Source organism: Haliaeetus albicilla, chromosome W, assembly GCF_947461875.1.
Source record: "Haliaeetus albicilla chromosome W, bHalAlb1.1, whole genome shotgun sequence".
Classification (NCBI taxonomy): domain Eukaryota; kingdom Metazoa; phylum Chordata; class Aves; order Accipitriformes; family Accipitridae; genus Haliaeetus; species Haliaeetus albicilla.
Genome location: NC_091515.1, coordinates 11,527,706 through 11,551,823, shown reverse-complemented (window position 1 = coordinate 11,551,823; position 24,118 = coordinate 11,527,706). Strand labels below are relative to the sequence as shown.

At 39.5% G+C, this 24,118-nt stretch overlaps 1 protein-coding gene across 1 annotated transcript in view; it reads left to right on the top strand.

The window, feature by feature from the left end:
* Positions 1 to 24,118, top strand: part of LOC104313270 (homer scaffold protein 1) — a 146,981-nt gene that overhangs the window by 46,138 nt on the left and 76,725 nt on the right. Inside the window, exons 3-5 of the mRNA XM_069774873.1 lie at positions 83 to 214; positions 5,058 to 5,150; positions 17,248 to 17,390. Of these exons, the coding sequence (XP_069630974.1) occupies positions 83 to 214; positions 5,058 to 5,150; positions 17,248 to 17,390 (368 nt within the window). The remainder of the gene's footprint in view (positions 1 to 82; positions 215 to 5,057; positions 5,151 to 17,247; positions 17,391 to 24,118) is intronic.

Sequence of the window (24,118 nt, the reverse complement as noted above, 5' to 3'; positions counted from 1 at the left end):
GGCATTTTCAATTATTGAGTAGTCTTTTTAAAAAAATCAAAACCACAGAACCCCTTTTTTACAACTATTACTTTTTTTTCAGGCAATAATAAATAGCACTATCACTCCCAACATGACATTTACTAAAACATCCCAGAAGTTTGGCCAATGGGCAGACAGCAGGGCAAATACAGTCTATGGCTTGGGATTTTCATCTGAACATCACCTTTCAAAAGTAAGTATGACCAATGACAACTATTTGGCCAGTCAAGCAGCTTAAGAGTATTTGATTCCTGCTGGTTGTATCTTGACTCAGTGCTCACTACTGTTGTTATTTAAAAATAGTTTACAAAAAATGTTCTGTATCCATAATGTAAAAAGACAAGACAATATTGTTATAACACTTTGTTGGCTATGAATTTTCTTTTAACTGACTGAGGAAAGGAGAGAGATTTAGCTATCACAGTGTATGCTGTTAATACTTTCTAAGTATTCACTTGTTAGGTTTTGTTAAGTTTCTCTTCTTTAAAGTTGTTCTTCCATTACAGTTTTTCAGTATAGAATTTAAAGGAGTAGACTATGTAGTGTTTCTTCTGTGTTTAGATCTAGAAAAAAAATGTTGGAAGTCTTCAGATGCATTTTTGTCTTTTAAGCCACGTTCACTTTCACTTTTCTGCTGTGTAGTGCGTCAAATTACAGATATTTCAACATGTGCAGGCTTAAAGTAAAGCTAGTGGGAAAAATATTCAATGTAAAAGAAAACTACGTTTTCTTGTTGGAATACAAAAGTTGAAATTTTTACTAAAGAAACTCAGTGCCCTATGAGGTTTTTTTTCTGGTCTACTTGTGCAGGAGGGAAGTCCACCTTAATCCAAGGAAAGCAGTAACTCCTTTTTCTCAAAGTGATGGTATGGTTCCTGTGAGCACACTTTCTACAGTTCCTATTGTTATTGATACTACTCTGGTAGATGAGTCCAGGAACCTGTAAAAGCCAATGTTGTTTTTCTCCAGATGAGGAATTCCATTTTCAGTTTAAAAACATGTTTCTACATTAAGCAGAGAATTTTAATCTTTGAAATATACAAAAGATCTGGAAAGCCAAATGCAATAAAAAGGAATGTATAATAAATGTTTGAGTAAGAAATAATGGTTGGTTTGTTATTAAAAAAATCATACTGGCCCTTTTGAGAAAGTAATTGTCACTATCCAAGGATAAGCATGGGCCTGTCAGAAAACCATTAAAAAAAGAACCAGTACATCTGCTTTATTTGGACAGTGTGATATGCTTGTAAGATTTCTTCCTTTCATAATCTGATAGCTTTCATTTCTACGAAGCAACACAAACCCAGGAAATTCTGAGTGCTACTAATATTGAATATATGCACGTGCATTTGTGCACGCATCATTGCTTCAGTGAACTTAGAAACTTTGTCATTTATTTAAATTGGTGTGTATATCCTAGAGACACTTGCTTGCCAACATAGTAATAACTTTTGTTAATATTTCAAAGGATTTAGCATAAATCCTAATTTAGTTTACCTCTCATATGCTAGATTGTTTTCCTTAATCATGGAATGCTTCTTTGGAGGCAAAGTATCATGCTGGAGTCATGCATAGCCTGTGTTTGCCTGCCTTTCAACACTGGGTTGCCCTTGCCAGTGAAAATATTTTGATTTTTTTCATATGTCCTTTCCTTCATTCTTTCCTTGCTCTCCCCAAGTGATACTTACTTCCTTCTTAGTTACAGTTGTTTCAATCCCATTCTTTCACTGCCCTCAAACTGATGTCTAAGAGTTTTCAGTATGTCCTTGGCTTAAAACTTTATATTGCTGTTGAAAAAATAATCTGAAAAGCTACAGTAGATATTTTGTCTTAAGTACATGTTTGATTAGCAGTTACTCAGATTGCTGTGATTTATGAAGAATACACAGATCTGTTGAGAAAAATGCCAAGTCACAGACCTTTTCAGAAGCTTATGGTGATGAATCTTCAGGACCTTTTCAGCAAACTGTTTCCCTTGCATTATATCTTAATTATCAAATCGTGATTTTCATGTGAATTAAAATTGCTGATCATTGCTACTAAAATTCTTAAAGGTGAAACTTTTTGTGTTATTATAAAATTAGCAAACATATTTGATGGAGGGAAAAGAAACTTTTGTTTAGATTACGGTCTATTCAGTCACTGGAATTGGTAGATATATCGGTCTTGGAATCAGAAAAGCTGAATTAGAAACCCTGGATCTGCTGTGTAGCTTCAGAGAAATCACATCTATCTTCTCTTGTGTCTCTGCTCAGATTACTAACTCCCACTTCTGTGCACTGGCACTGTAGTCAGGTTTACCAGAGCGCTCTTTGGTACACCTAGCATTGTAGGACATGAAATCTAATTTAGGGCTCAAGGTACTACTGGATGTTAGTAATAGTGCTAACAGATAAATTGTATTAATGGATTTGTTCAGAAACAGCTTGCTTCTAGAAGTTGCCTTAAAAATTGATTCTGAAACTTCTTTTCTGTACTTTGTTTATCAAAGTCCCTAAGTGAACAGCCCTGTTGTATGTAATTTGTTTTGGAGTACTGTCTCTGGGCCCCAATGAAATATTTCAAGTTCCAGGGAGCAAAAGACAGCCTGCAACCACAAAAAACTTAGTCTAGTCTGTGACCGATATCAACAGGTTAATGAAGCAAACAATAAGAGCAGAGATAATAAAAGAAGTCATGTCTTCTAATAAACTGGTTATTCTCAGATCATTGTCTGCTTAGCTATGTCACTCTAAACAAGCAGATGATTTCCAAAGCATATATCAAGTGTTTGACTTTTGGACTATTCCTTTTTGGTTCATGTGCCTTTGTCCTCCTAAACTGATTACTAGGATAGAGTGAAACAGTGGTAACCTCTTTCTGGATGATTATTGTGACTGTGAGAATTAGTGGAGCGAGACTATCCAGTATAAAAATAAAGGCACTCTAATCAGCTTCGCATGCAAACAGTATAGAAGAAAATTAATTAAACATTTGTTTATCTTCATTAGACCTTTTCTCAATATGTGAGACCACAAATTCACCTCAAGATTGTTCCATCAGGAGTCAGGCAGAAGTCAGTGATACCTAAAAGATGATTCCTATGTTGAAGAATATTCCTTTCAGAGGATCAGAATTTCCTAGCACAGTCCCTCTTGCTGCTGTAGTAGGAGGAACAGAATGTCCCATGATATTCAGGGAAAACTGAGGCTAATTTCTCAACCAGAATATAAATCTGTGCTTTTGATAGTATCCTGCTGTATGGGAAGAAATATTCCTTGTCAGGATTGCTGTCTGTTTTATCCCTTTGAATTAGTTGGCCTGATTTATTCTAAATAACTTAAGAGTATGCTAAATTCCAAAAGGACCATCACAGGTACTTGTGAGTTCCTCTTGTAGTCTCCCTCCACAATTTTTCCATCTTTTCCTTAATTTATTAATCCTCCAGAGAACCCTTCCTTTCATACCATGAGTTCTCATCTTTGTTATTTAGGAATTTTATCAAGAGATTGCCTCAAGGAATTCTAGTAAATTTGTGAAAATTTCCTCTACATTATCCTTGTTGGCTTTTTCTTAGAATGTTATCTATTTATCTGTTCATTCGTTATATATTTTTTTTTGACAGTTTCTACTACTGTGATACAGAAGATCATATTTACTGCCTTGTATGTCTTCAGCCATTCTAAACCTCAGCATCATGTTTTCTCACTTACCAATCCTCTGGTCCTAAAGCTGATTTAAATAATAGGTTATCTATCAGATTTTGAGAGGTCTATCTACAACTCTTAAATGAGTATCATCCAGTTCTGGTGATCTGTTGCCAATTTTATTATCTGTTCTGAGACCTTTTTTGATGCTGAATTAGAGTTTCAGGATGGTATATTTTGTCTCCTTCTATATTCAGGAAACATATGCTTTTAAATAACCTGACAGCTGAAATATAGGATACCAGTGAGTGGAGAGAAATGATACTTCCTCAAATACTAATAGCCTACCAGGAGAATAGTTTAAAGACAATAAGGTTTTTTAGATCTTGGATAGCAAGTGAAGTTCTGATTGAAAATAGTTGAGGAGATTGTCATGCAAAGGTAGCCTTCATCCCTTCTAAATACATACAGTGCAAAAGAATTTCTTTGTGTGCTGCTGCTGGAGAGATTTAGAAGCTGTTGGTGAAGTTTCCAATGCTTTTGCAGAATCATTTCAGTCTTAAGCTGATCATAATAAGCTCATGTTCTGTATAAAAGCAGTAGCAAGCAAAAATGAATGCTCGGCTACTATAACAATTAGTGTAGTGTCAAGCTGAGATCTATGAAGCCAAATTTTTCTCTAGCCAGAGAATCTAGACCCTATTCTTAATAAATTTATTTAATCTATCAGGTTTAAAGGTGCATGTATTTCTAAACTGCTGCTTTAGCTATTTTCTGGAAGAGGTACGTGCAGCAGAGAAATCAAGCTTCATATGGCAGTTCAATGTGAAATTCTTGAATTTAGTGTTCCGTATATGTGAGTGTTTAGTTCAATGAATTTGTTCTTTAACTTGATTGATGTCAATGAACAATCAAGAAATGAACTTGACTCAATATTCCCACTGCTGCTTTCTTAATTAGCTACTGAAATTATAAATGTTGTTAAAATTTGGGAAGAAATTAGTACTGTTTCAGTCATGAAAGAATGAAGCTCATTGAAGGCTCTAGGCTAATAGTGACTACAGTAGGCTTCAGAACCAGATCATTCATTGTCAGGAAGACAGCAAAACCTGAATCTGAAAGCAGCTGTGCAAGGCATCGCTATTATTAGCGATATATGAGGTGGGTTTTTTAACACTGTCAGCAACAAATTAATAATTTTCCTGTCATATAAACAGAGTACATTATGTCTGAAAGGTATGTCACTGTGTAACTCGAATATCTAATAAGGAGAAAAACTAAAAAATTCTACTGACAGAATTTGACTTTGTAAAATATTAAGTACAGCATTCTCTTCTGCATGTAATATAACTACTTCACACCTACTCTTTCTCTTTTTCCTTTTTTTTTTTTAAACATATGTACCTTCAGTTTGCAGAAAAATTTCAGGAATTCAAAGAAGCTGCACGACTAGCAAAGGAAAAGTCCCAAGAAAAGATGGAGCTAACAAGTACGCTCTCACAAGTGAGTCTTATTGCCTGATTCAAGCCTAGTATTTCATAGTCTGTGCTACTTACCATATCTTATAAACACGTTGTATAAAAAATGAACAGGGTACTTCACAGTTTCCCTGAATCCTCTCATCAGTCAACTAGAAGTGTCAAGAAGTCTAAGAATGCATTTAATATACATTGCAGAAGTGTCAAAGGGGCTTGCTTTAATATAAAATTGGCCTTTTGTTTATTCCCATCCCTTTCTTTGAGCTTTCCCCAGAAAATGTTATGAGTAAAGATGGTGAGCAGTTATGTAAGTAAATCTATAGTAAAGATCTTTTGTGGTTTTTCTTATTGTATCTATGAAACTTCAGGTGATGTACTATAAAGGACTTTATATAAGAATCATTACAACAAAAATTGAAGTTAAAACAGCAAACTATTTTTACTTATTTCCTCCTGTTGTAGTATTCACTTCTGAAATATGTTGAAGGAAGATGACAGATTCACATGTGGGTTCTGGGGTTTTATTGCAGTTAGCCATGTTGTAAAAGAAGAGTTTATAAAAGACATCTCAAAACATGAACTGGGTTAATATAGGCCTAACAGGAAGATAAATTAATATATTCATATTGTGGTGGGTTGACCCTGGTTGGATGCCAGGTGCCCACCAAAGCCGCTCTATCACTCCCCCTCCTCAGCTGGACAGGGGAGGGAGAAAATATAACAAAAGGCTCATGGGTCAAGATAAGGACAGTTTAATAAAGTGAAAGCAAAGGTCACACGCGAAAAGCAAAGAAAAAACAAATGATGTTATTCTCTACTTCCCATCAGCAGGCGATGTCTAGCCGCTTCTCGGGAAGCAGGGCTTCAGTACGCGTAGTGGTTGCTCCGGAAGACAAAATGCCCCCCCCCCCTCCGTCTCCCTTTACTTAGCTTTTATATCTGAGCTGACGTCATATGGTATGGAATATCTGTTTGGTTAGTTTAGGTCAGCTGTCCTGATTGTGTCCCCTCCCAAGATCCTGCCCTGCCCCAGCCTGCCATTGAGGGGAGGGGCAAAAATGTTGGGGAGACAGCCTTGATGCTGTGTGAGCACTGCTCAGCAGTAGCCAAAACACTGGTGTGTTATCAACACCTTTCTAGCTACTGATGCAGAGCACAGCGCTAGGAGGGCTGCTATGGGGAGTATTAACTCCATCTCAGCCAGACCCAATACACATATTTACATTAGTCATGCCTAAAATTAATTTACTTGAAAATGGATACTTTGAATTTGCTTTGAAAAAAGAAATTGCATGAGGCTTTTATGCCCCTCCCCTCCAGTGTTTCTGGCTGTGTGTGTAGCTATTTGCTTTATTTTAAGCAATAGTGAAGACAAAACTAATTCCTTCTCTTGGAGGATGAAGCAGCTTTAAAACTACAGCAGGGGTTCCTGAGCTGAGTAAGCTTAAAGCAGTTGAGTCTTTTTTTTCTTTATTCATTGAATCAGTGCATCTCTTGAGTGCTTTGCACTGCAATATGCTCCTGATCTTTGATGGAACAAGGATGGCAGGCAGTTTGCAAAGTTATACGAATAGGTTTATTGCCACCAGAAAGCTGCATCTGGTGTCCTTCCAAGAGAAGTCAGTGGAAACCACAAGAATACACAATGAACCAACCTCATGTTGTTTTCCCAGTAGGCATTTTGCCCAAGTGCTAGGTTGGCTTTTGCTATTAAAGGGAAACTGCTTGCTCTACTGTAACAGGAGAAAAATAAGGCAGTCTTTTTTTATTAGATTTCTTGACTACCTCTAAACTTCTCATAATTTCCATTAATAAATACATAGATAATGGAAGTAGGTTTTTCAGTATTATATCCTAGTATATACTTGGACTTTAGAAACAGTGAAGTGCTTCAGCCAGGCCTCTAGTTACTCGATATTATAGGCAAAACAATTACTCTGCTTCTCTTTTGACATGATGATTAATAGTCTGCACTCAGAAGTTAAATCTGACACTGTTGAATGGAGTGACTTATTTGGTTTGGACATAAATTTGAACTACTCATTCAGAGACAAGATGCTTTTTTCTAGCAGTTGCCCAGGGCTAAAGCTTTCTCTTAATCTATATGAACTATTAATATTGTTCATTTTCCAGTACAGATTTCCCTTTATACTTGGAGCCTAACATTTTATACTGTAGGCAGTTATAGAAATGTTACCTTGAGTGATTCTATAATTCACGTTGAGAGCTGCAATTTATTTACTGCACACTTAGGAATAATTTCATATTCAGGCCTTACTTTTCATCTCTTGGCTTTTAGCTGTTTTGATAATTTAGCGTATTATTCCAAAAGATACAGTTAGTGCAAGTGCTGACACATCAGCATAATAGTCTTCACATACTTAATGCTTCTCATTAGTTCCCCAGAAAGGAGTTTGGAGTGGATGAGAAGCTATGTCTTCACGGCAGACTGCAGCGCTTCCGTAGCACTGGGGCTTATTTGAAGAGATTTATGACTGGGGGAAGATGGGTGCTTGGTAGTGGGGAGGGAAGTTGGGACCCTAGAGACATATGAAGGAGCACTTGCTGTCATTTTGATCATCTGCCAAAAAGTGGCTGCAAGGCATGTAATTCCAGTGTTGCCTTTCTCAATCATTTTACAGCTCTTATTTCCCTTTTGCATAGTGATCCTTTGCAGAGACGGGGAGTAAAAGAGGAAGGAGAGGTATTTTCAGTGGCCAGCCAAGACTTCGTAGGAACCTGGCTTTTTTAGGAAGCTTTGACAGGAAAGGCATTGGGAGGTAGCATGTGAGCAGTGAGCTCTATAACGGTAGCTCAGTTAGCTACAAGTGTCAATCCCTCTGCTGTCTTGGACTTGCAGGTATCATTCTGCATTAAATTAATAATAGTGTCGTGGTTTAACCACAGCTGGCAATTAAGCACCATGCAGCTGCTCACTCACTCTGCCCCCCACCAAGTGGGATGGGGGAGAGAATCAGGAAAAAAAGTAAAACTTGTGGGTTGAGATAATGTCCTGGTTTCAGCTGGGATAGAGTTAATTGTCTTCCTAGTAGCTGGTATAGTGCTATGTTTTGGGTTCAGTATGAGAAGAATGTTGATAACACACTGATGTTTTCAATTGTTGCTAAGTAATGTTTAGACTAAGTCAAGGAGTTTTCAGCTTCTCATGCCCAGCCAGCAAGAAGGCTGGGAGTGATGGGAGGGGACACAGCCAGGACAGCTGACCCCAACTGGCCAACAGGGTATTCCATACCATGTGACGTCACATCTAGTATATAAACTGGGGGGAGGGGAGGCTGGGGGATCGCTGCTCGAGGACTAACTGGGTGTCGGTCGGTGGGTGGTGAGTAATTGCATTGTGCATCACTTGTATATTCCAATCCTTTTATTATTACTGTTGTCATTTTATTATTGTTATTATTACCATTATTAGTTTCTTCTTTTCTGTTCTATTAAACTGTTCTTATCTCAACCCATGAGTTTTACCTTTTTCCTTCCGATTCTCTCCCCCATCCCACTGGGTGGAGGGGGAGTGAGTGAGTGGCTGCATGTGCTTAGTTGCTGGCTGGGGTTAAACCACGACAGATAAAGACAGTTTAATAAGACAGAAAAGGAAGGGAAAATAATAATAATAATTATAATAGAATATACAAACAAGTGATGCACAATACAATTACGCACCACCTGCTGACAGATGCCCAGCTAATCCCCAAGCCGCAGTGCCCCCAGGCCAACTCCCCCCAGTTTATATACTGGGCATGACGTCATATGGTATAGAAAACCCTTTTGGCTCATTTGGGTCAGCTGTCCTTGCTGTGTCCCCTCCCAGCTTCTTTTTCACTCCCAGCCTCTGATGGCAAGGCGGTATGAATAGCTGAAAAGTCCTTGACTTAGTATAAACACTGCTTAGCAATAACTAAAACATCAGGGCGTTATCAGCATTATTCTCATCCTAAATCCAAAACAGAACACTATACCAGCTACTAGGAAGAAAATTAACTTTATTCCAGCTGAAACCAGGACAAATAGGTGTCCTGGTTGCAGCTGGGATAGAGTTAACTGTCTTCCTAGTAGCTGGTACAGTGCTATGTTTTGAGTTCAGTATGTGAAGAATGTTGATAACACTGATGTTTTCAGTTGTTGCTAAGTAGTGTTTAGACTAGAGTCAAGGATTTTTCAGCTTCTCATGCCCAGCCAGGGCACCTGACCCAAACTGGCCAACAGGGTATTCCATACCATGGGACGTCCCATCTAGTATAGGAACTGGGAAGTGGGGGCAGGGAATCGCCGCTTGGGGACTGGCTGGGTGTCGGTCGGCGGGTGGTGAGCAATTGCCCTGCGCATCATTTGTACATTCCAATCCTTTTATTACTACTGTTGTCATTTTATTAGTGTTGTTGTTATCATTATTAGTTTCTTCTTTTCTGTTCTATTAAACCATTCTTATCTCAACCTACGAGTTTTATTTCTTTTCCCGATTTTCTCCCCCATCCCACTGGATGGGGGGGAGTGAGTGAGCGGCTGCGTGGTGCTTAGTTGCTGGCTGGGGTTAAACCACGACAATAGGTAGGAAGATACTGCATATAAAAACTGGAAAATACACATGTAAAACTTACATAAAATGTGTTACATTTCTCTTGGTACTGCTTTAAAAAATGCATTATTTTGCTCATGTCATAAACCCATGGATCTTACAGTGACAAGCAACCAAGTCTATTTTCAGTTACAGGCTTGCCTATGCACTGAAAGCGTAACACTTTGATCTGGAGTTCACTGAGCAGCATGAATCAATAGGCTGAAAACTGTGTGTCCCCCCACCTTTTTTTTTTCTTTTCTTTTTTAACCTAATGTTAATTAGGTTCAAGTAAAAAACCAAATAGTGTAGGTTGTGGGGTTTGCACCCTCACCCCATCAGTCTTACAACCAACTGGAGAACTGGAGTCTGAACCTCAGGTTTTTTTTCTCTAAGTAAGAATCTGTCTTCAGATATTTCTTGTGACCCCAGTCATTTCAGATTAAGACCTCTATTAATTTCTGAAATTGGGTGGTGAGTAAATTAAAATAGTCAACTAAATCAAAATAATCCAACTCCTTCTTTTGTGATTCTGAGACCCTCCTATACTGTTAGGAATAGCTATTGCCTGAAAAGTTTTACTTTCACATTTTTATAGTGCAAGAAAGGGGTTGGTTATGGCAAAATCGTCATGGTTTTATCATCCGTTGGGTTTTTCTTTGTAGAAGTACACAATTTACTTCCGAATCTTGTGGAAAAAGTGACTTTCTGGGATATTGTGTGAATTTCTATACTGGAACAAATGTTTCAGATGTTATGATATCTGAATCAGTAGCAGGCAGCCTTATGCCATTGCCAGTCAGTACTGAACACAGCTCTATGAAGAACAGTGATGCCAGGGAAGTGTATGGAATATTTAATGAGAAAACAGTATAATACTTAATAAAAAAAAGAGGCTGGAATTGGTTTGGTTTAGCTTGTTCATGGTTTTAGTATCACCTATTCCTTCTTTTCTTCTATTCTGTATTTAGTTACCATTAAAAGGTGGCTCGATCTGTGCTGTGAAGTTTGCTTGTTTTACTTCAGAGACTCTTTTGTGAGTGCATGCATTTTGTTTATAAGATTTTGAAATTTAAGGCATCTTTTGATGAATTCCCTTCTATTATGCTTAGTTTGTATATTGTAGGCAACTGTCATTTTTATACTGCTTGGCATCACCAGTCCTGAATACTTATTAGTAGGGCCAGGGCCCCTTTAGACAGTGCAGATCTCTGAAAAACTCTTAAACAGCAGACTCTCACATTTACTTGTCACGTTGAAAAATATTAGTCCTCAGTCTATGTGTAAGTCCAGGACTGGTGAGTGACTTAAACTTCAATATCCTCCAAAAACCTATATAGGATATAATCATGGTTTTATACCACAGGAGAGCCATTAATCCTTTCTTCTCAAATGTAGGAAATATCTATTTGTAGCTGTCATGAGTGGGAAATATCAGGCCTTAAAATATGTCATTGGTTTACAGGAAGACTTTCAGTTTAAGCACTGTTTTTTTCCCATATAGGATCTACACAGTTGGATCTTAGTTAACCTGCTCTTCCAGCTAGGAGAGAGGGGTGAAAATCTTTTTCAGCTGTCCAACTCTAAAATTTGAAGTGGATGTGTGAAGCTATAATGATACAGAATAAAAACTTCATTACTTATGAATGTCTCACAAAAACATTTCTAGAATTCTTTTATTCTTTCTAAATAATATAAAATGTGAACATATTATTTGTAAAATTAGTTTTGTTCTGTGTGGTTTTTTTCTGTTGTATTTGGTGCTTTATTCATAGCCAGCTTCATAATAAATTATTTACCAGGCAAGGATAGTTTTGAGTGTGTGAGAGCACTGATTAACCTGTATTGGTGGAAGAAATACATACCAGAATCTGATGCTTCTCTTGTACATACAGATCAGCCCCTCATGAATTAGCAAGGAGTGAACCTTTATGTATTACATAGATTGTGATGTTTGTCTGCATTAATTTTTGTCACTTGAATTTCATTCAAATTAGACATCTATGAAAGTACTTTACTGAAAAATAAGCCTAGATGGAACTGCACATTTGTTTTTCTTCTACTAAAATAATTTTTATGCATTCATACTTAAAATATTTTAATGAAGCTCTGGCTTTATGTATCTAATAATAGTGTTGTAGAAATTTTAGATTAAAGATACAAGCAAGCCAGATTTTGTGGGATGTGGAATATGTTTTTTAGAACATCTAGTGTAGTTTGGGAAGAGAAAGAAATAACAGAGAAACTCTTGGGTCCATAATGCTATCAGAGACTGAAGGAGTTAATGTCTCAAATATTGTGGTGGGGCAAGTTCTGCATAATGGCAAACTCTGCGTAACAAGGAGCCCTACATAGCAATGAACCCCAGGCAGGTGAGAAGTTGGTTAGCAACAGGGCCTGGAGGGCGTGCCCCGGGGGTATGCAGTTCTGTGTTCTGATACGCTGAGCAGGGCAGCTCACCATGCATGGCCAAAGGTCAAAGAATGGTTGTACCTGCAGGGAGGGAGAAGTTACTCCCCAAATGACCCCCAAGCCCACCGACCCATTTCCCGAAGGTTCTGGAAGCACAAACCATGCATGACACCTAATTAGCCTAATGAGTTCAAGTGCCCACCTGAAGAAGGGGCAAGGAGATTATAAAAGGACACAAACTGAAGCCCCACGTGTGCGTGCCCTCCGGAACTGGACCTCTAGGCTGTCTAGACCAACACTAGACCCAGGACCAGTGAAATCTTTCTCTTTTCTCTCTCTTTCTCTCTTTTCTATAATCCCTACACCTCATCCCTTTAGACATAAACTGTTGACCAAGTCTGGGACTAGGAGTGGATCTAGCTGCCCCTAGGCTCCTCTCCGAGAGGGAGTCCAGAAAGCAAGGGGGTCCACTCTGAACCTCGTGACTCAATGGGATGGCTCTCCTTATTGTCTTCCCTGAACTGATCCCCAAATAAGCAAGGCCTGTAGTATATGTTTGGTGATGTATGGTTAGCACATTTTACACAGTTTACTGATGTAGTTTCATGCCAATTCTTGTTGTGAGCGAATAAAAGTTGATTTTTGTGAGTTAAAGGATCCCTGGTGTCGTTTCACCTTAATCCTGACCTGAGAATCAGCAAACCTGAGTTGTCGTCCTGAGAAACTGGGATGTGACAAATGCCTTTCATTTAATGGCAGTGGAAACTGATTATCAAATCAGAGGATAATAATAGACAAAACCACATAATTTGTATAAAACAATTCAGATGCTTGATAATCTTGCCAACTCTGCTCACCTTTGACACTTCAATTCAGTTTCAGTTCAGTAAAATTGTTCTGTAAAAATCAAAATTTTATTTTGACTTCTAAAATATTAACACTTAACATAATAGGTTTGAGTATAAAATAAGAGGATTCTTCCTGAAAGCAGGTAACAATTTACATTCATAAAATAAATAATTTGCATTTATATTATGTAAAGGATTAAAGGGAGGGCAGGGACAGGTGACATTATAGTGGGGGTCTGCTACAGGCCACCTGACCAGGAAGACCGAGCAGATGAGGCCCTCTATAGACAGCTAGGAGTACCCTCACGTTCACAAGCCCTGGTCCTCATGGGGGACTTCAACCACCCCGATATCTCTTGGAGGGACAACACAGCGGGGCACAAGCAACCCAGGAGGTTCCTGGAATGAATCGATGACAACTTCTTTCTCCAAGTGATAGAGGAGCCAACGAGGAGAGGTGCTATGCTGGACCTTGTTCTCATCAACAAGGAGGGGCTGGTGGGGAATGTGAAGCTCAAAAGGGCAGCCTTGGCTGCAGTGACCATAAAATGGTGGAGTTCAAGATCCTTAGGGCAGCTAGGAGGGCACACAGCAAGCTTGCTACCCTGGACTTCAGAAGAGCAGAATTTGGCCTCTTCAGGGATCTGCTTGGTAGAGTACCATGGGATAAAGCCCTGGAGGGAAGAGGGGCCCATGAAAGCTAGTTAATATTCAAGGATCACCTCCTCCAAGCTCAGGAGCGATGCATCCCAACAAAGAGGAGATCAGGCAAAAACACCAGGAGGCCTTTATGGGTGAACAAGGAGCTCCTGGACAAACTCAAACACAAAAAGGAAGCCTACAGAAGGTGGAAGCAAGGACAGATAGCCTAGGAGGAATACAGAGAAATTGTCCAAGCAGACAGGGATCAGGTTAGGAAAGCTAAAGCCCTGATAGAATTAAATTTGACCATGGACATCAAGGGCAACAAGAAAAGCTTCCATAGGTACATCAGTGATAAAAGGAAGACTAGGGAAAATGTGGGCCCTCTCCGGAAGGAAATGGGAGACCTGGTTACCTGGGATGTGGAGAAGGCTGAGGCACTCAATGACTTCTTTGCCTCAGTCTTCACTGGCAAGTGCTCCAGCCACACTGCCCAAGTCACAGAAGACAAAGGCAGGGACTGGGAGAATGAAGAACCACCCACTGTAGGAGAAGATCAGGTTCGAGACTATCTAAGGAACCTGAAGGTGCACAAGTCCATGGGACCTGATGAGATGCATCCGCAGGTCCTGAGGGAACTGGCAGATGAAGTGGCTAAGCCACTATCCATCATATTTGAGAAGTCGTGGCAGTCCGGGGAAGTTCCCAGTGACTGGAAAAGGGGAAACGTGGATAAGGAATAGTGGCTAAGGAATTGGCTGGATGGTCGCACTCAAAGAGTTGTGGTCAACAGCTCGATATCTGGGTGGAGAGCAGTGACAAGTGGCGTTCCTCAGGGGTCGATATTGGGACCGGCACTATTTAACATCTTTGTTGGCAACATGGGCAGTGGGATTGAGTGCACCCTCAGCAAGTTTGCCAATGACACCAAGCTGTGTGGTGCAGTCGACACGCTGGAGGGAAGGGATGCCACCCAGAGGGGCCTTGACAGGCTTGAGAGGTGGGCCTGTGCGAACCTCATGAAGTTCAACAAGGCCAAGTGCAAGGTCCTGCACATGGTTCGGGGCAATCCCAAGCACAAATACAGTCTGGGCGATGAGCGGTTTGAGAGCAGCCCTGTGGAGAAGGACTTGGGGGTGTTGGTTGATGAGAAGCTCAATGTGACCCGGCAATGTGTGCTTGCAGCCCAGAAAGCCAACCGTATCCTGGGCCGCATCAAAAGAAGCGTGACCAGCAGGTCAAGGGAGGTGATTGTGCCCCTCTGCTCTGCTCTTGTGAGACCCCACCTGGAGTACTGTGTTCAGCTCTGGGGCCCCCAACATAAGAAGGACACTGTTGGAGCGAGTCCAGAGGAGGGCTACAAAAATGATCAGAGGGCTGGAGCACCTCTCCTACGAAGACAGGCTGAGAGAGTTGGGGATCTTCAGCCTGGAGAAGGGAAGGCTCCGGGGACACCTTATAGCAGCCTTCCAGTAGCTAAAGGGGCCCTACAAGAAAGCCGGAGAGGGACTTTTTACAAGGACATGTAGTGATAGGACAAGGGGTAATGGCTTTAAACTGAAAGAGGGTACATTCAGACTAGATATAAGGAAGAAATTCTTCACTGTGAGGGTGGTGAGGCACTGGAACAGGTTGCCCAGAGAGGTTGTGGATGCCCCATCCCTGGAAGTGTTCAAGGCCAGGTTGGATGGGGCTTTGAGCAACCTGATCTAGTGGAAGGTGTCCCTGCCCATGGCAGGGGGGGTGGAATTAGATGCTCTTTAAAGGTCCCTTCCAACCCAAACTCTTCTATGATTCTGTGATTATAAATAACAGTTTATATTTGTGTAATAAATCAATGTAAGCTAATTCTTTTCTATTTTTTAATTAGTAGGAATTTAATAAGTAAATGGAGAATGGAGACACTTGTGCATGTGCCTTGTATAACTTGATGAATGCTAAATATAATAAAACTTGAAGTCATTATTAAAATGTTTCCATATGAGTCCATGTTACTCACTAATTGAAGTTGTAGTGTGAGATATGTCTCTCACTATGTAAGAAATACAGTAGAATAAATGCAAAATTTTGACAATCGTTGTGCTGCAAATGCTTAATATAATTTAAAGTGTAATGGAAACGTTGAACATCAATATTTTTGTTAAGTGACACCAGTGCTTTGTGGAAGGTGATGATGACAGCCAGATCTTATTTTCTTTAAAAGAACTGAGTTTTTTCATCTCTTCAAGTCTCAAAGTTAAGGGCAACATTTCTTATAGATATAGGATCAGATTCATTATTGCCTTTCAAAAAGCCTTATCCTTGTAAACTAGTTGAAGGCTACAAGTGGAGGCTCAAAATCAGGCCTTGATCTTGTAAGATCATGACCATCTTCAGATACTTTGCAGTTTCTTCTGAGATTGCTGTTCTTCAGCTTTCTATGGAGTGTCAAAGAGCTGGGAAGAGGAGCTGCTGACCCTCCAGAGACTGTGCTTGTGGTTCAGCTTAATAACATTAAATAGCAGTTTTATCTCTTCCCCATGCAGATGGTAAAAGGCTGTGTGGCCATAGGAGGTTCTTAGCTTTTGGAAATACTGTAATTCAACCAATTCTCTGCTGTATAGACACCCCTCCATGACATCCACTGAACTCTATTCATGAAACTCTTCTATCTTAGAGTTAAATGTTACCACTTGATTACTAAAAGCCTACTAAGACATTTTAAAATTGAGATGAGCTACTTAGCTTATATGACTCGCTTATGTCCTGCAAAAATCATTACTTGAAAAAGTATATAATAGGAAAGAAAATATTAAAATTAAACTACATATGGGGACTGAAAAGCCTATAATGTTCTAACTTAGGATGTGGGCTACACAATGTACTTTGTTTTTTAAAAAGGAAGTACTTTTCAGTGATTAGAAATTGGAAAATAGTGTTTGTTGGCCAAAACGTAAATGTACATGCTGGCGTGATGAAGGCTGATTAAAACCTGCACCAGTGCTTTCTGCTAGGAAGACAGCCAATAAGTTTTTCAGGTGTCTGGTTGCGTAGCAGTAGCTGCTTGGGTATAACTGGAGTATTCTCTGTCCCAGATAATACCATGACCAGCAAGAGCTAGGCCAGGCTAACGTGTGTATTAAAGTTTTGCGAGGACTGTGCTGAACAAGTTTTCTTTACAGATGGCTCATAGGTGAAACTGAATGCACCACCAATGGCCCTTCCACTGTTCGCTTTGGTTAATACACAAAATGAAAGCTAGATTTTGAAACAAACATCAGAATTGTTTGTTTCATCATGTTAGAATATATAAAGTAAGAGATAAGAATCCTGAGTGTCAATAGTTGCCTCAGCTGGCTGAGGGCTGAATATAATATCAGGTAAGAGAGAGAGGTCTGTAATAAGCAGGAGGCTACATACTTGCAAATAAATCATAGGTCAGCTGTGTTTTGTGCAAGATAATGTGAATACTATGATAATACACGTCTAAATTAAATTCACATGATGAAATATGACCATGAGGGATGCTGGAAATCTGTGAGCCTCACGTTAATACTGCCTAAAGTTTGTATCTCATTTAAGAATTTATGTTAGTGCTTATATACACATAGCCTTCCTGAGCAGGTCACTTGGTAATTCTAATGTGTCATTTGTTTGTTTTACTTAAGGAATCAGCTGGAGGGGATATTCAGTCTCCTTTAACGCCAGAAAGTATTAATGGGACAGATGACGAGAGAGTGATGCCGGAAGTGACACAGAACTCGGAACCAAGGGCTGAACCAACCCAGAACGCATTGTCATTTACACATAGGTACAGATTCTATTCCCACATCCTGACTAAGTGGTACTTATCTCCTTCCTTGTTAAAGGGACCTTCTCCCATGTCGTGGCTTCCACCTAGCAAAATTAAGAAATAAATTATGTGATTAAAAAAAAAAAAAAAGGATTGGCTTTCAGATTTGTAGTATAATCTTTGTTTTCACAAAAAAAACCATGAGGAAATCTCTTTGAATAAGATTTTGGGGGGTGTTATTTTATAGTTTAATCAGCTGAATGCGAGCCCTGGAACACTGGTTAGTGCAGGTGTCCCTTTAACAGGAAGCATTATTTCACTGTTTGAGATCTTAGTAAAGTTAACTGTTTCTTAGAATATTCCAATTAAATTATTTTTGCACACATTTTCTTTAAATGACTGATAGGATCGGATGTCAGCCTTTCACTGGTGAGTTGCTGGAAGAAAAGCAACTCTTACATCAATTTTGGATTATAAAATTTAAAGCAGCCTTTAATTGAACAGTTCTCTGGCAGTTGAAAACATTTTTCAATTTTTTTTTGAAACATGAGAGAAGTATAGTTAGTTCTGCTTCAGACTGAATTATAATTCATTGCACTAGGAATACTGTACTCTGGTCTTAAAGAAAACTAGGACTTTTAATTTAATGATACAAATAATGAGGTAAGATGGGTATATCTTGCCTATTAGAAATGATTGTAAATGGGACACTCAATAAAACACATTATGTACTGAGACCATGGAGAGTAACTTAAATATTTAATAAACTTAGATCAAAGCTAGAAATACTAGATTTATTTTTTTTAAACATGGTCTGAATCAGTTTAAATAGAGTTTAAGAGCTCTTGATCAAAGGTTAGGGAACACTAGGATGTTAGATATGTCATGCAAATAATTCAGAATGAACAGAGATGGATCTGGAATTGTTCAAGACTTCTCATTTTTTGTAAGAGAATAATACTATTAAAGATATCTGGAAAAATGATTTACATTTTCAAATGAGAAAAAAAAATTATACTTTTTTTAGCAGAGTGATTGTGTTTATTTTTATACTTCAGTTGTCACCAGTGCATCTATTACATGTTTTACAAGAAATGGTGCTTTGTAAGAGAGCTCTGTGCATGTTGAAGGAGTATTACAAATGTTGCACATCAGTGTTCTGTAACAAGTTCATTTAAACTTACTGTTTGTGTGTTGGAATTCTCTATCAACATTTTTGTGAAAAGGAGTTGTGATAAAAGTAGTGGTGTTTGGGGTTTTTTTTTTTAAAAATGACAGCTGCAAGATCTTCCCTATTGCTTTGCATATGTAAATATGTTTTCTCGTATGCCAATATAGTAACTATGCTTTGCTCTGCATTGACCATGACTGAAGATATTTTTTTGAAACTCCCCAGTTGTAATTTCTGATGGCGTAGAATAGAGGTTACAAAATTTTTACATGCTTTGCATTTTTCTATCTACTTCATGTATGTGGTGTGAGTGCCTGGTTTTAGTTTATTGTCCTGTTAAATACCACTATCTAGAATTGGTCTTCCAACAATAACTCTGCATTTTGAAGGACACTTCTCATGATGATTGTCATGAGAATCTGTGGTGGGTTGACCCTGGCTGGATGTCAGGTACCCACCAAAGCCGCTCTATCGCTCCCCCTCCTCAACTGGACAGGGGAGAGAAAATATAACAAAAGGCTCCTAAGTCGAGATAAGGACAGGGAGAGATCACTCAGCAATTACTGTCACAGGCAAAACAGACTCGACTTGGGGAAAATTAATTTAATTTATACCAATAGAATCAGAATAGGATAATGAGAAATAAAACCAAATCTTAAAACACCTTCACCCTGCTCCTCCCTTCTTCCCAGGCACAGCTTCACTCTCAAATTCTCTACCTCCTCCCCCTAAGCAGCGCAGGGAATGGGGGTTGCAGTCAGTTCATCACACGTCTCTGCTGCTCCTTCCTCCTCAGGGGGAGGACTCCTCACTCTTCCCCTGCTCCAGCGTGGGGTCCCTCCCATGGGAGACAGTCCTCCACGAACTTCTCCAATGTGGGTCTTTCCCACGGGCTGCAGTTCTTCACGAACTGCTCCAGTGTGGGTCCCTTCCATGGGGTTACAAGTCCTGCCAGCAAACCTGCTCCAGTGTGGGCTCCTCTCACTCCACGGGTCCACAGGTCCTGCAAGGAGCCTGCTCCAGCATGGGCTTCCCACGGTGTTGCAGCCTCCTTTGGGCACATCCACCTGCTCCAGCATGGGGTCCTCCATGGGCTGCAGGTGGATATCTGCTCCACCATTAACCTCCATGGGCTGCAGGGGGACAGCCTGCCTCACCATGGTCTTCACCACAGGCTGCAGGGGAACCTCTGTTCTGGCACCTGGAGCACCTCCTCCCCCTCCTTCTTCACTGACCTTGGTGTCTGCAGGGTTGTTTCTCTTACATGTTCTCACTCTCTCTCCGGCTGCTGTTTCTGTGTCCCAGCAACTTTTTTTCCTTCTTAAATATGTTATCCCAGAGGCACTACCACTGTCGCTGATTGGCTCAGCTTTGGCCAGCATCAGGTCCATCTTGGAGCCAGCTGGCATTGGCTCTGTCAGACATAGGGGAAGCTTCTAGTAGCTTCTCACAGAAGCCGCCCCTGTAGCCCCCCTGCTACCAAAACCTTGCCATGCAAACCCAGTACAGGATCTTTTGTCTTGCTAATGGTAGCTTCAAGTTTGTTAGTGAGCTATTACCAAAGAAAATGCAAATTTTTTTCAAACTCTTTGAAATGAATTATTTTGGACTAAATAAGGTTTTTATTATAAACAAATAAAGATTCATATAGGTTACTTCTTTTTTTTAATACTGAAAAGCTCAAGTGAGTACATTTATATGTTATTATTTAACCCAGAAAGAAAATGCTTTTAGGTGCTTTCTGATAATTTTTGTTGTATAGAAAGAAAAGAATCCTTTTGTGTGTGCGTGTGAGTGTCAAGGAACACTGTCTCAATCAGAGGGAAACTACCATTTTAAAAAATGTGTGTTCCAAAAGATTCCAGATATTTTCCAGGTGCCATTATTTTTTTCAAGTTGATGACAGAACTTAGTTTGGAAATCAGCTGTTTGATTGGATTTAATTGTTAGCTTTAATGAAGGCTCTCTAAAACAGCACTATGTAACACATGCATGAAAGAGATGGAAAGTGAAGCCTCCAGGATTGTTTTAGTACTGTTTAAACGGGCATGTTTTTGTAGAGGCATTGCATAATATTAAATTGGCAACTAGGTAGACATACCTAGTTGCTTGTGCTGGCTGGAAGGGTGCTCTCTGCAGGAAGTCTGTTTGCCCCAATTTAAAAAAAAAAATAAATAAAAAAAAATTAAACAAAACCTTACACTCCGATCATTGGAGACTCCCTTGGCTTTTCATGTGTCGGGGTACAGAAAGGGATTGTGCTCCTCCTTGTTCCCTGCCCTTTTGATGCTGCTGTGTATTGGTGATACTCCATGTGTGATGGAGAGGAGTTGCCACACTGAACCCTTTCCCTGTATGCCCTAGTAACTCCTGCTGATTGCTGAGCTTCTTCCACACCCTGCGTTTCAGCAAAGTTAAAGTTTAGCCAGTGCTTCTGGGTGAGAAGGATAATGCTGGAAGGGCATGTGAGTGTTGTCTTGTGCATGGCAATGCTTTTTACGTATTTGCCTTTACTTCTGGAGCTGTTGATCAATCACTAATGCTTTTCAAAAGAAAAGATGGTGTGGTCCTCCCTCCAATGAGTTCAGCTATAGGGGACATGAGAGTCATTGAGGCTGGCCATGCTTCACTAAAATAACACTAGCGTAACAAGTTCATTTCTTCCATGATTAGGAAAGCTATATTCTGCTCTGGCATGACAGTACGTATTTATCCTGTGAAGGTCCAAAAGGAGCGGTCCTCAGTGTAGGCTGGAGCACAGGGGAAGGCATGTGTGGGGCCACCTGGCAGGAGCCCAGGTAGCCATGGGGCAAAGGTTGGAGCTTTGTGGGCAGGACAAGGTGCCACAGCACCGCACAGCGAGGATGGCTGGTGAGGTGGGAACTGCGTTGCTGCCGAGAGGGTCGGCAAGCTTAGCCGAGTGCGGGCACCTCTGCAGCAGAGGACAGGGGTAAAGGTTTGAAGGGGGTTGTTGTCAGGACAGTGATCTAGGGAAGAGGTTTTCATGTCTGTATGAACTGGAAGGGTCTGAAAGGAGTTAACAAGGTCAAAATGAGAGGTGTGGAGGTCATGCTTTAGTCTACATCTTACTACTTGTCATTTTTAATCTGCACGCGCCGAAAAATGTTCCATTTCATTTTGTTGTAACACATCCTCTCTGGCCAGATATGTCCTCTTCTGTAAGCATTCTTCTCTGTGCTTTGTATGTCTTAGTGTAGGTAGTTGGGGGCTGTGTTATTTCAGCAGAGTAAGTGTAGACTACTTTGGTATTTATTTTCTGACCATTTATACCCAAAAGCTGGAAAAAAGCATTACTTAAGTCAACAGAGTTTTGTTATTAGATCTTTAATTTTTTATTATTTCAGTAAATAATTGTAAGTATTGAAATGAACATTCCCCAATATATGTCTACAATCTTATTCATATCCCATGAGCATAATAGAGCAAAAATCTAGTTGCTTCAATTTATCCTTATCTGGAAAGTCCTAACGCTGTTCAAAAGCAGTGTGACTCTAGTCAACTGCTTGAGAGATAAACACAGAAAGATAAACTCTTGCAATTAAACCTCTTGCCTTTTTTAAACTTATGTCATGGTTTAACCCCAGCCAGCAACTAAGTACCATGCAACCACTCGCTCACTCCCTCCTCGGCCCCCCCCCCCCACCCTGGTGGGATGGGGAGGAGAATCAAAAACAAGTAAAACTCATGGGTTGAGATAAGAACAGTTTAATAATTTAAATAAAAAATAAAATATAATAATAAGAGTAAGAATTGTAATGAAAAGGAAGATAACAACAAGGGAGAGAAATATAACCCATGACAGACAAGTGATGCACAATGCAATTGCTTATCACCCACTGACCAATGCTCAGCCAGTCCCCGAGCAGTGATTCCTCCACCCCCACTCCCCCCAGTTTATATACTAGACGTGATGTCACATGGTATGGAATACCCCGTTGGCCAGTTTGGGTCAGCTGCCCTGGCTGTGTCCCCTCCCAACTTCTTCTGCCCCTCCAGCCTTCTTGCTGGCTGGGGATGAGAAGCTGAAAAATCCTTGACTTTTAGTCTAAACAATACTGAGCAACAACTGAAAACATCAGTGTGTTATCAACATTCTTCTCATACCAAACTCAAAACACTATACCAGCTACTAGGAAGACAATTAACTCTATCCCAGCCGAAACCAGGACAACTAACTATGGTGGTTAATGTTGAATTATGAAGTAATGTTACTTGGGAACTTCCACATCTTTATATTATAGCTTGAGCAGTGCTCTCATTAGTAAACATTGCCAAAACAAATGAAAGTAAAATGTAACCTAAGCCTGGCATTAGAATTTTTAAAAGTCCTGGCTGAGACTCTGATCGAGTCTGATTTTCTGAATGATGGCTAGTCCAGGAAGGCTTTTTTCTAACAAAAGCTAGTTAATAAAATCTAATATTTAAAATAATTAATACTAAAGTGTGTATTTTCTTAACTAAAACTTAGTTTCCTCAGACATCTTCTTTTTTTTTTAAATATATTCCACATTCTTTAAATTGTAATTTTTTTTTTTTCCCCCCATCTAAAGAAATTTGACCATAAAAAGGCGTTTGGAGAGAAAAAAGTTGCTAAAAATTTTGTAACCATTTCCAATGTGACTGCACCTGGCTTTTAAATGTAAGTTTTAATCCTGCTGGTGCATAGTATAGAATTCCTGATGGCCTGAATGTGCCCAAAAAAATACTATACTGAGCTTATTTAGCCTTAGAATATAATTCAAATATTAAAGCTGAATAGTGTGTCTGGCGAACTCTGCAACTGCTGCTTGGGGCTTTTTGGTAACTGTTTGGTGAACTTGCTCTTTCACCTTTGAAGAAAATACATTTGTTTATAACAAGTTTTATTTCATTTTTGGCACCTCATGAAGCTGTGGGATAAAACACTTTCAGAAACAAAACTTAACATAAGAGAATTCTTCTGGGACAAATCTTGAAAGTCTTCAACTTTCTGTGAACTGTGACTTGTACCTTTTACCTCATTTTTTCATGTAATACATGAAGATGTTTGTCGTGGTTTAACCCCAGCCAGCAACTAAGCGTCACGCAGCCGCTCGCTCACTCACTACCCCCCCACCCAGTGGGATGGGGGAGGGAATCAGGAAAAAAAAAAAGTAAAACTCATGGGTTGAGATAAGAACAATTTAATAGAACAGAAAGGAAGAAGCTAATAATGATAATGGTAACACTAATAAAATGACAATAGTAATAATAAAAGGATTGGAATGAAACCAGGACAATGTTCCATCTAAATTTAATGAAACTTGGAATTTCTATTATATAATGTTTTGATTAGACAATATATATGTGTGTGTTTGTTACTTATTCATTAAAATTCCTTTTTTTTGTATTCAAACAAGTTTTTAATATGAAATTTTGACTCATTGCCTTAGTGAAAATGGACTTATGATGTTTATATATTAGATATTTTATCGTCTAGATAGCTTACCATTTAATAATGCTGCATGTAAATCCAATGCAAAGAAAAAAACAAAAATCTTGCTGCTAGCTCATGTTCCTTCACTGAGTTTTCATT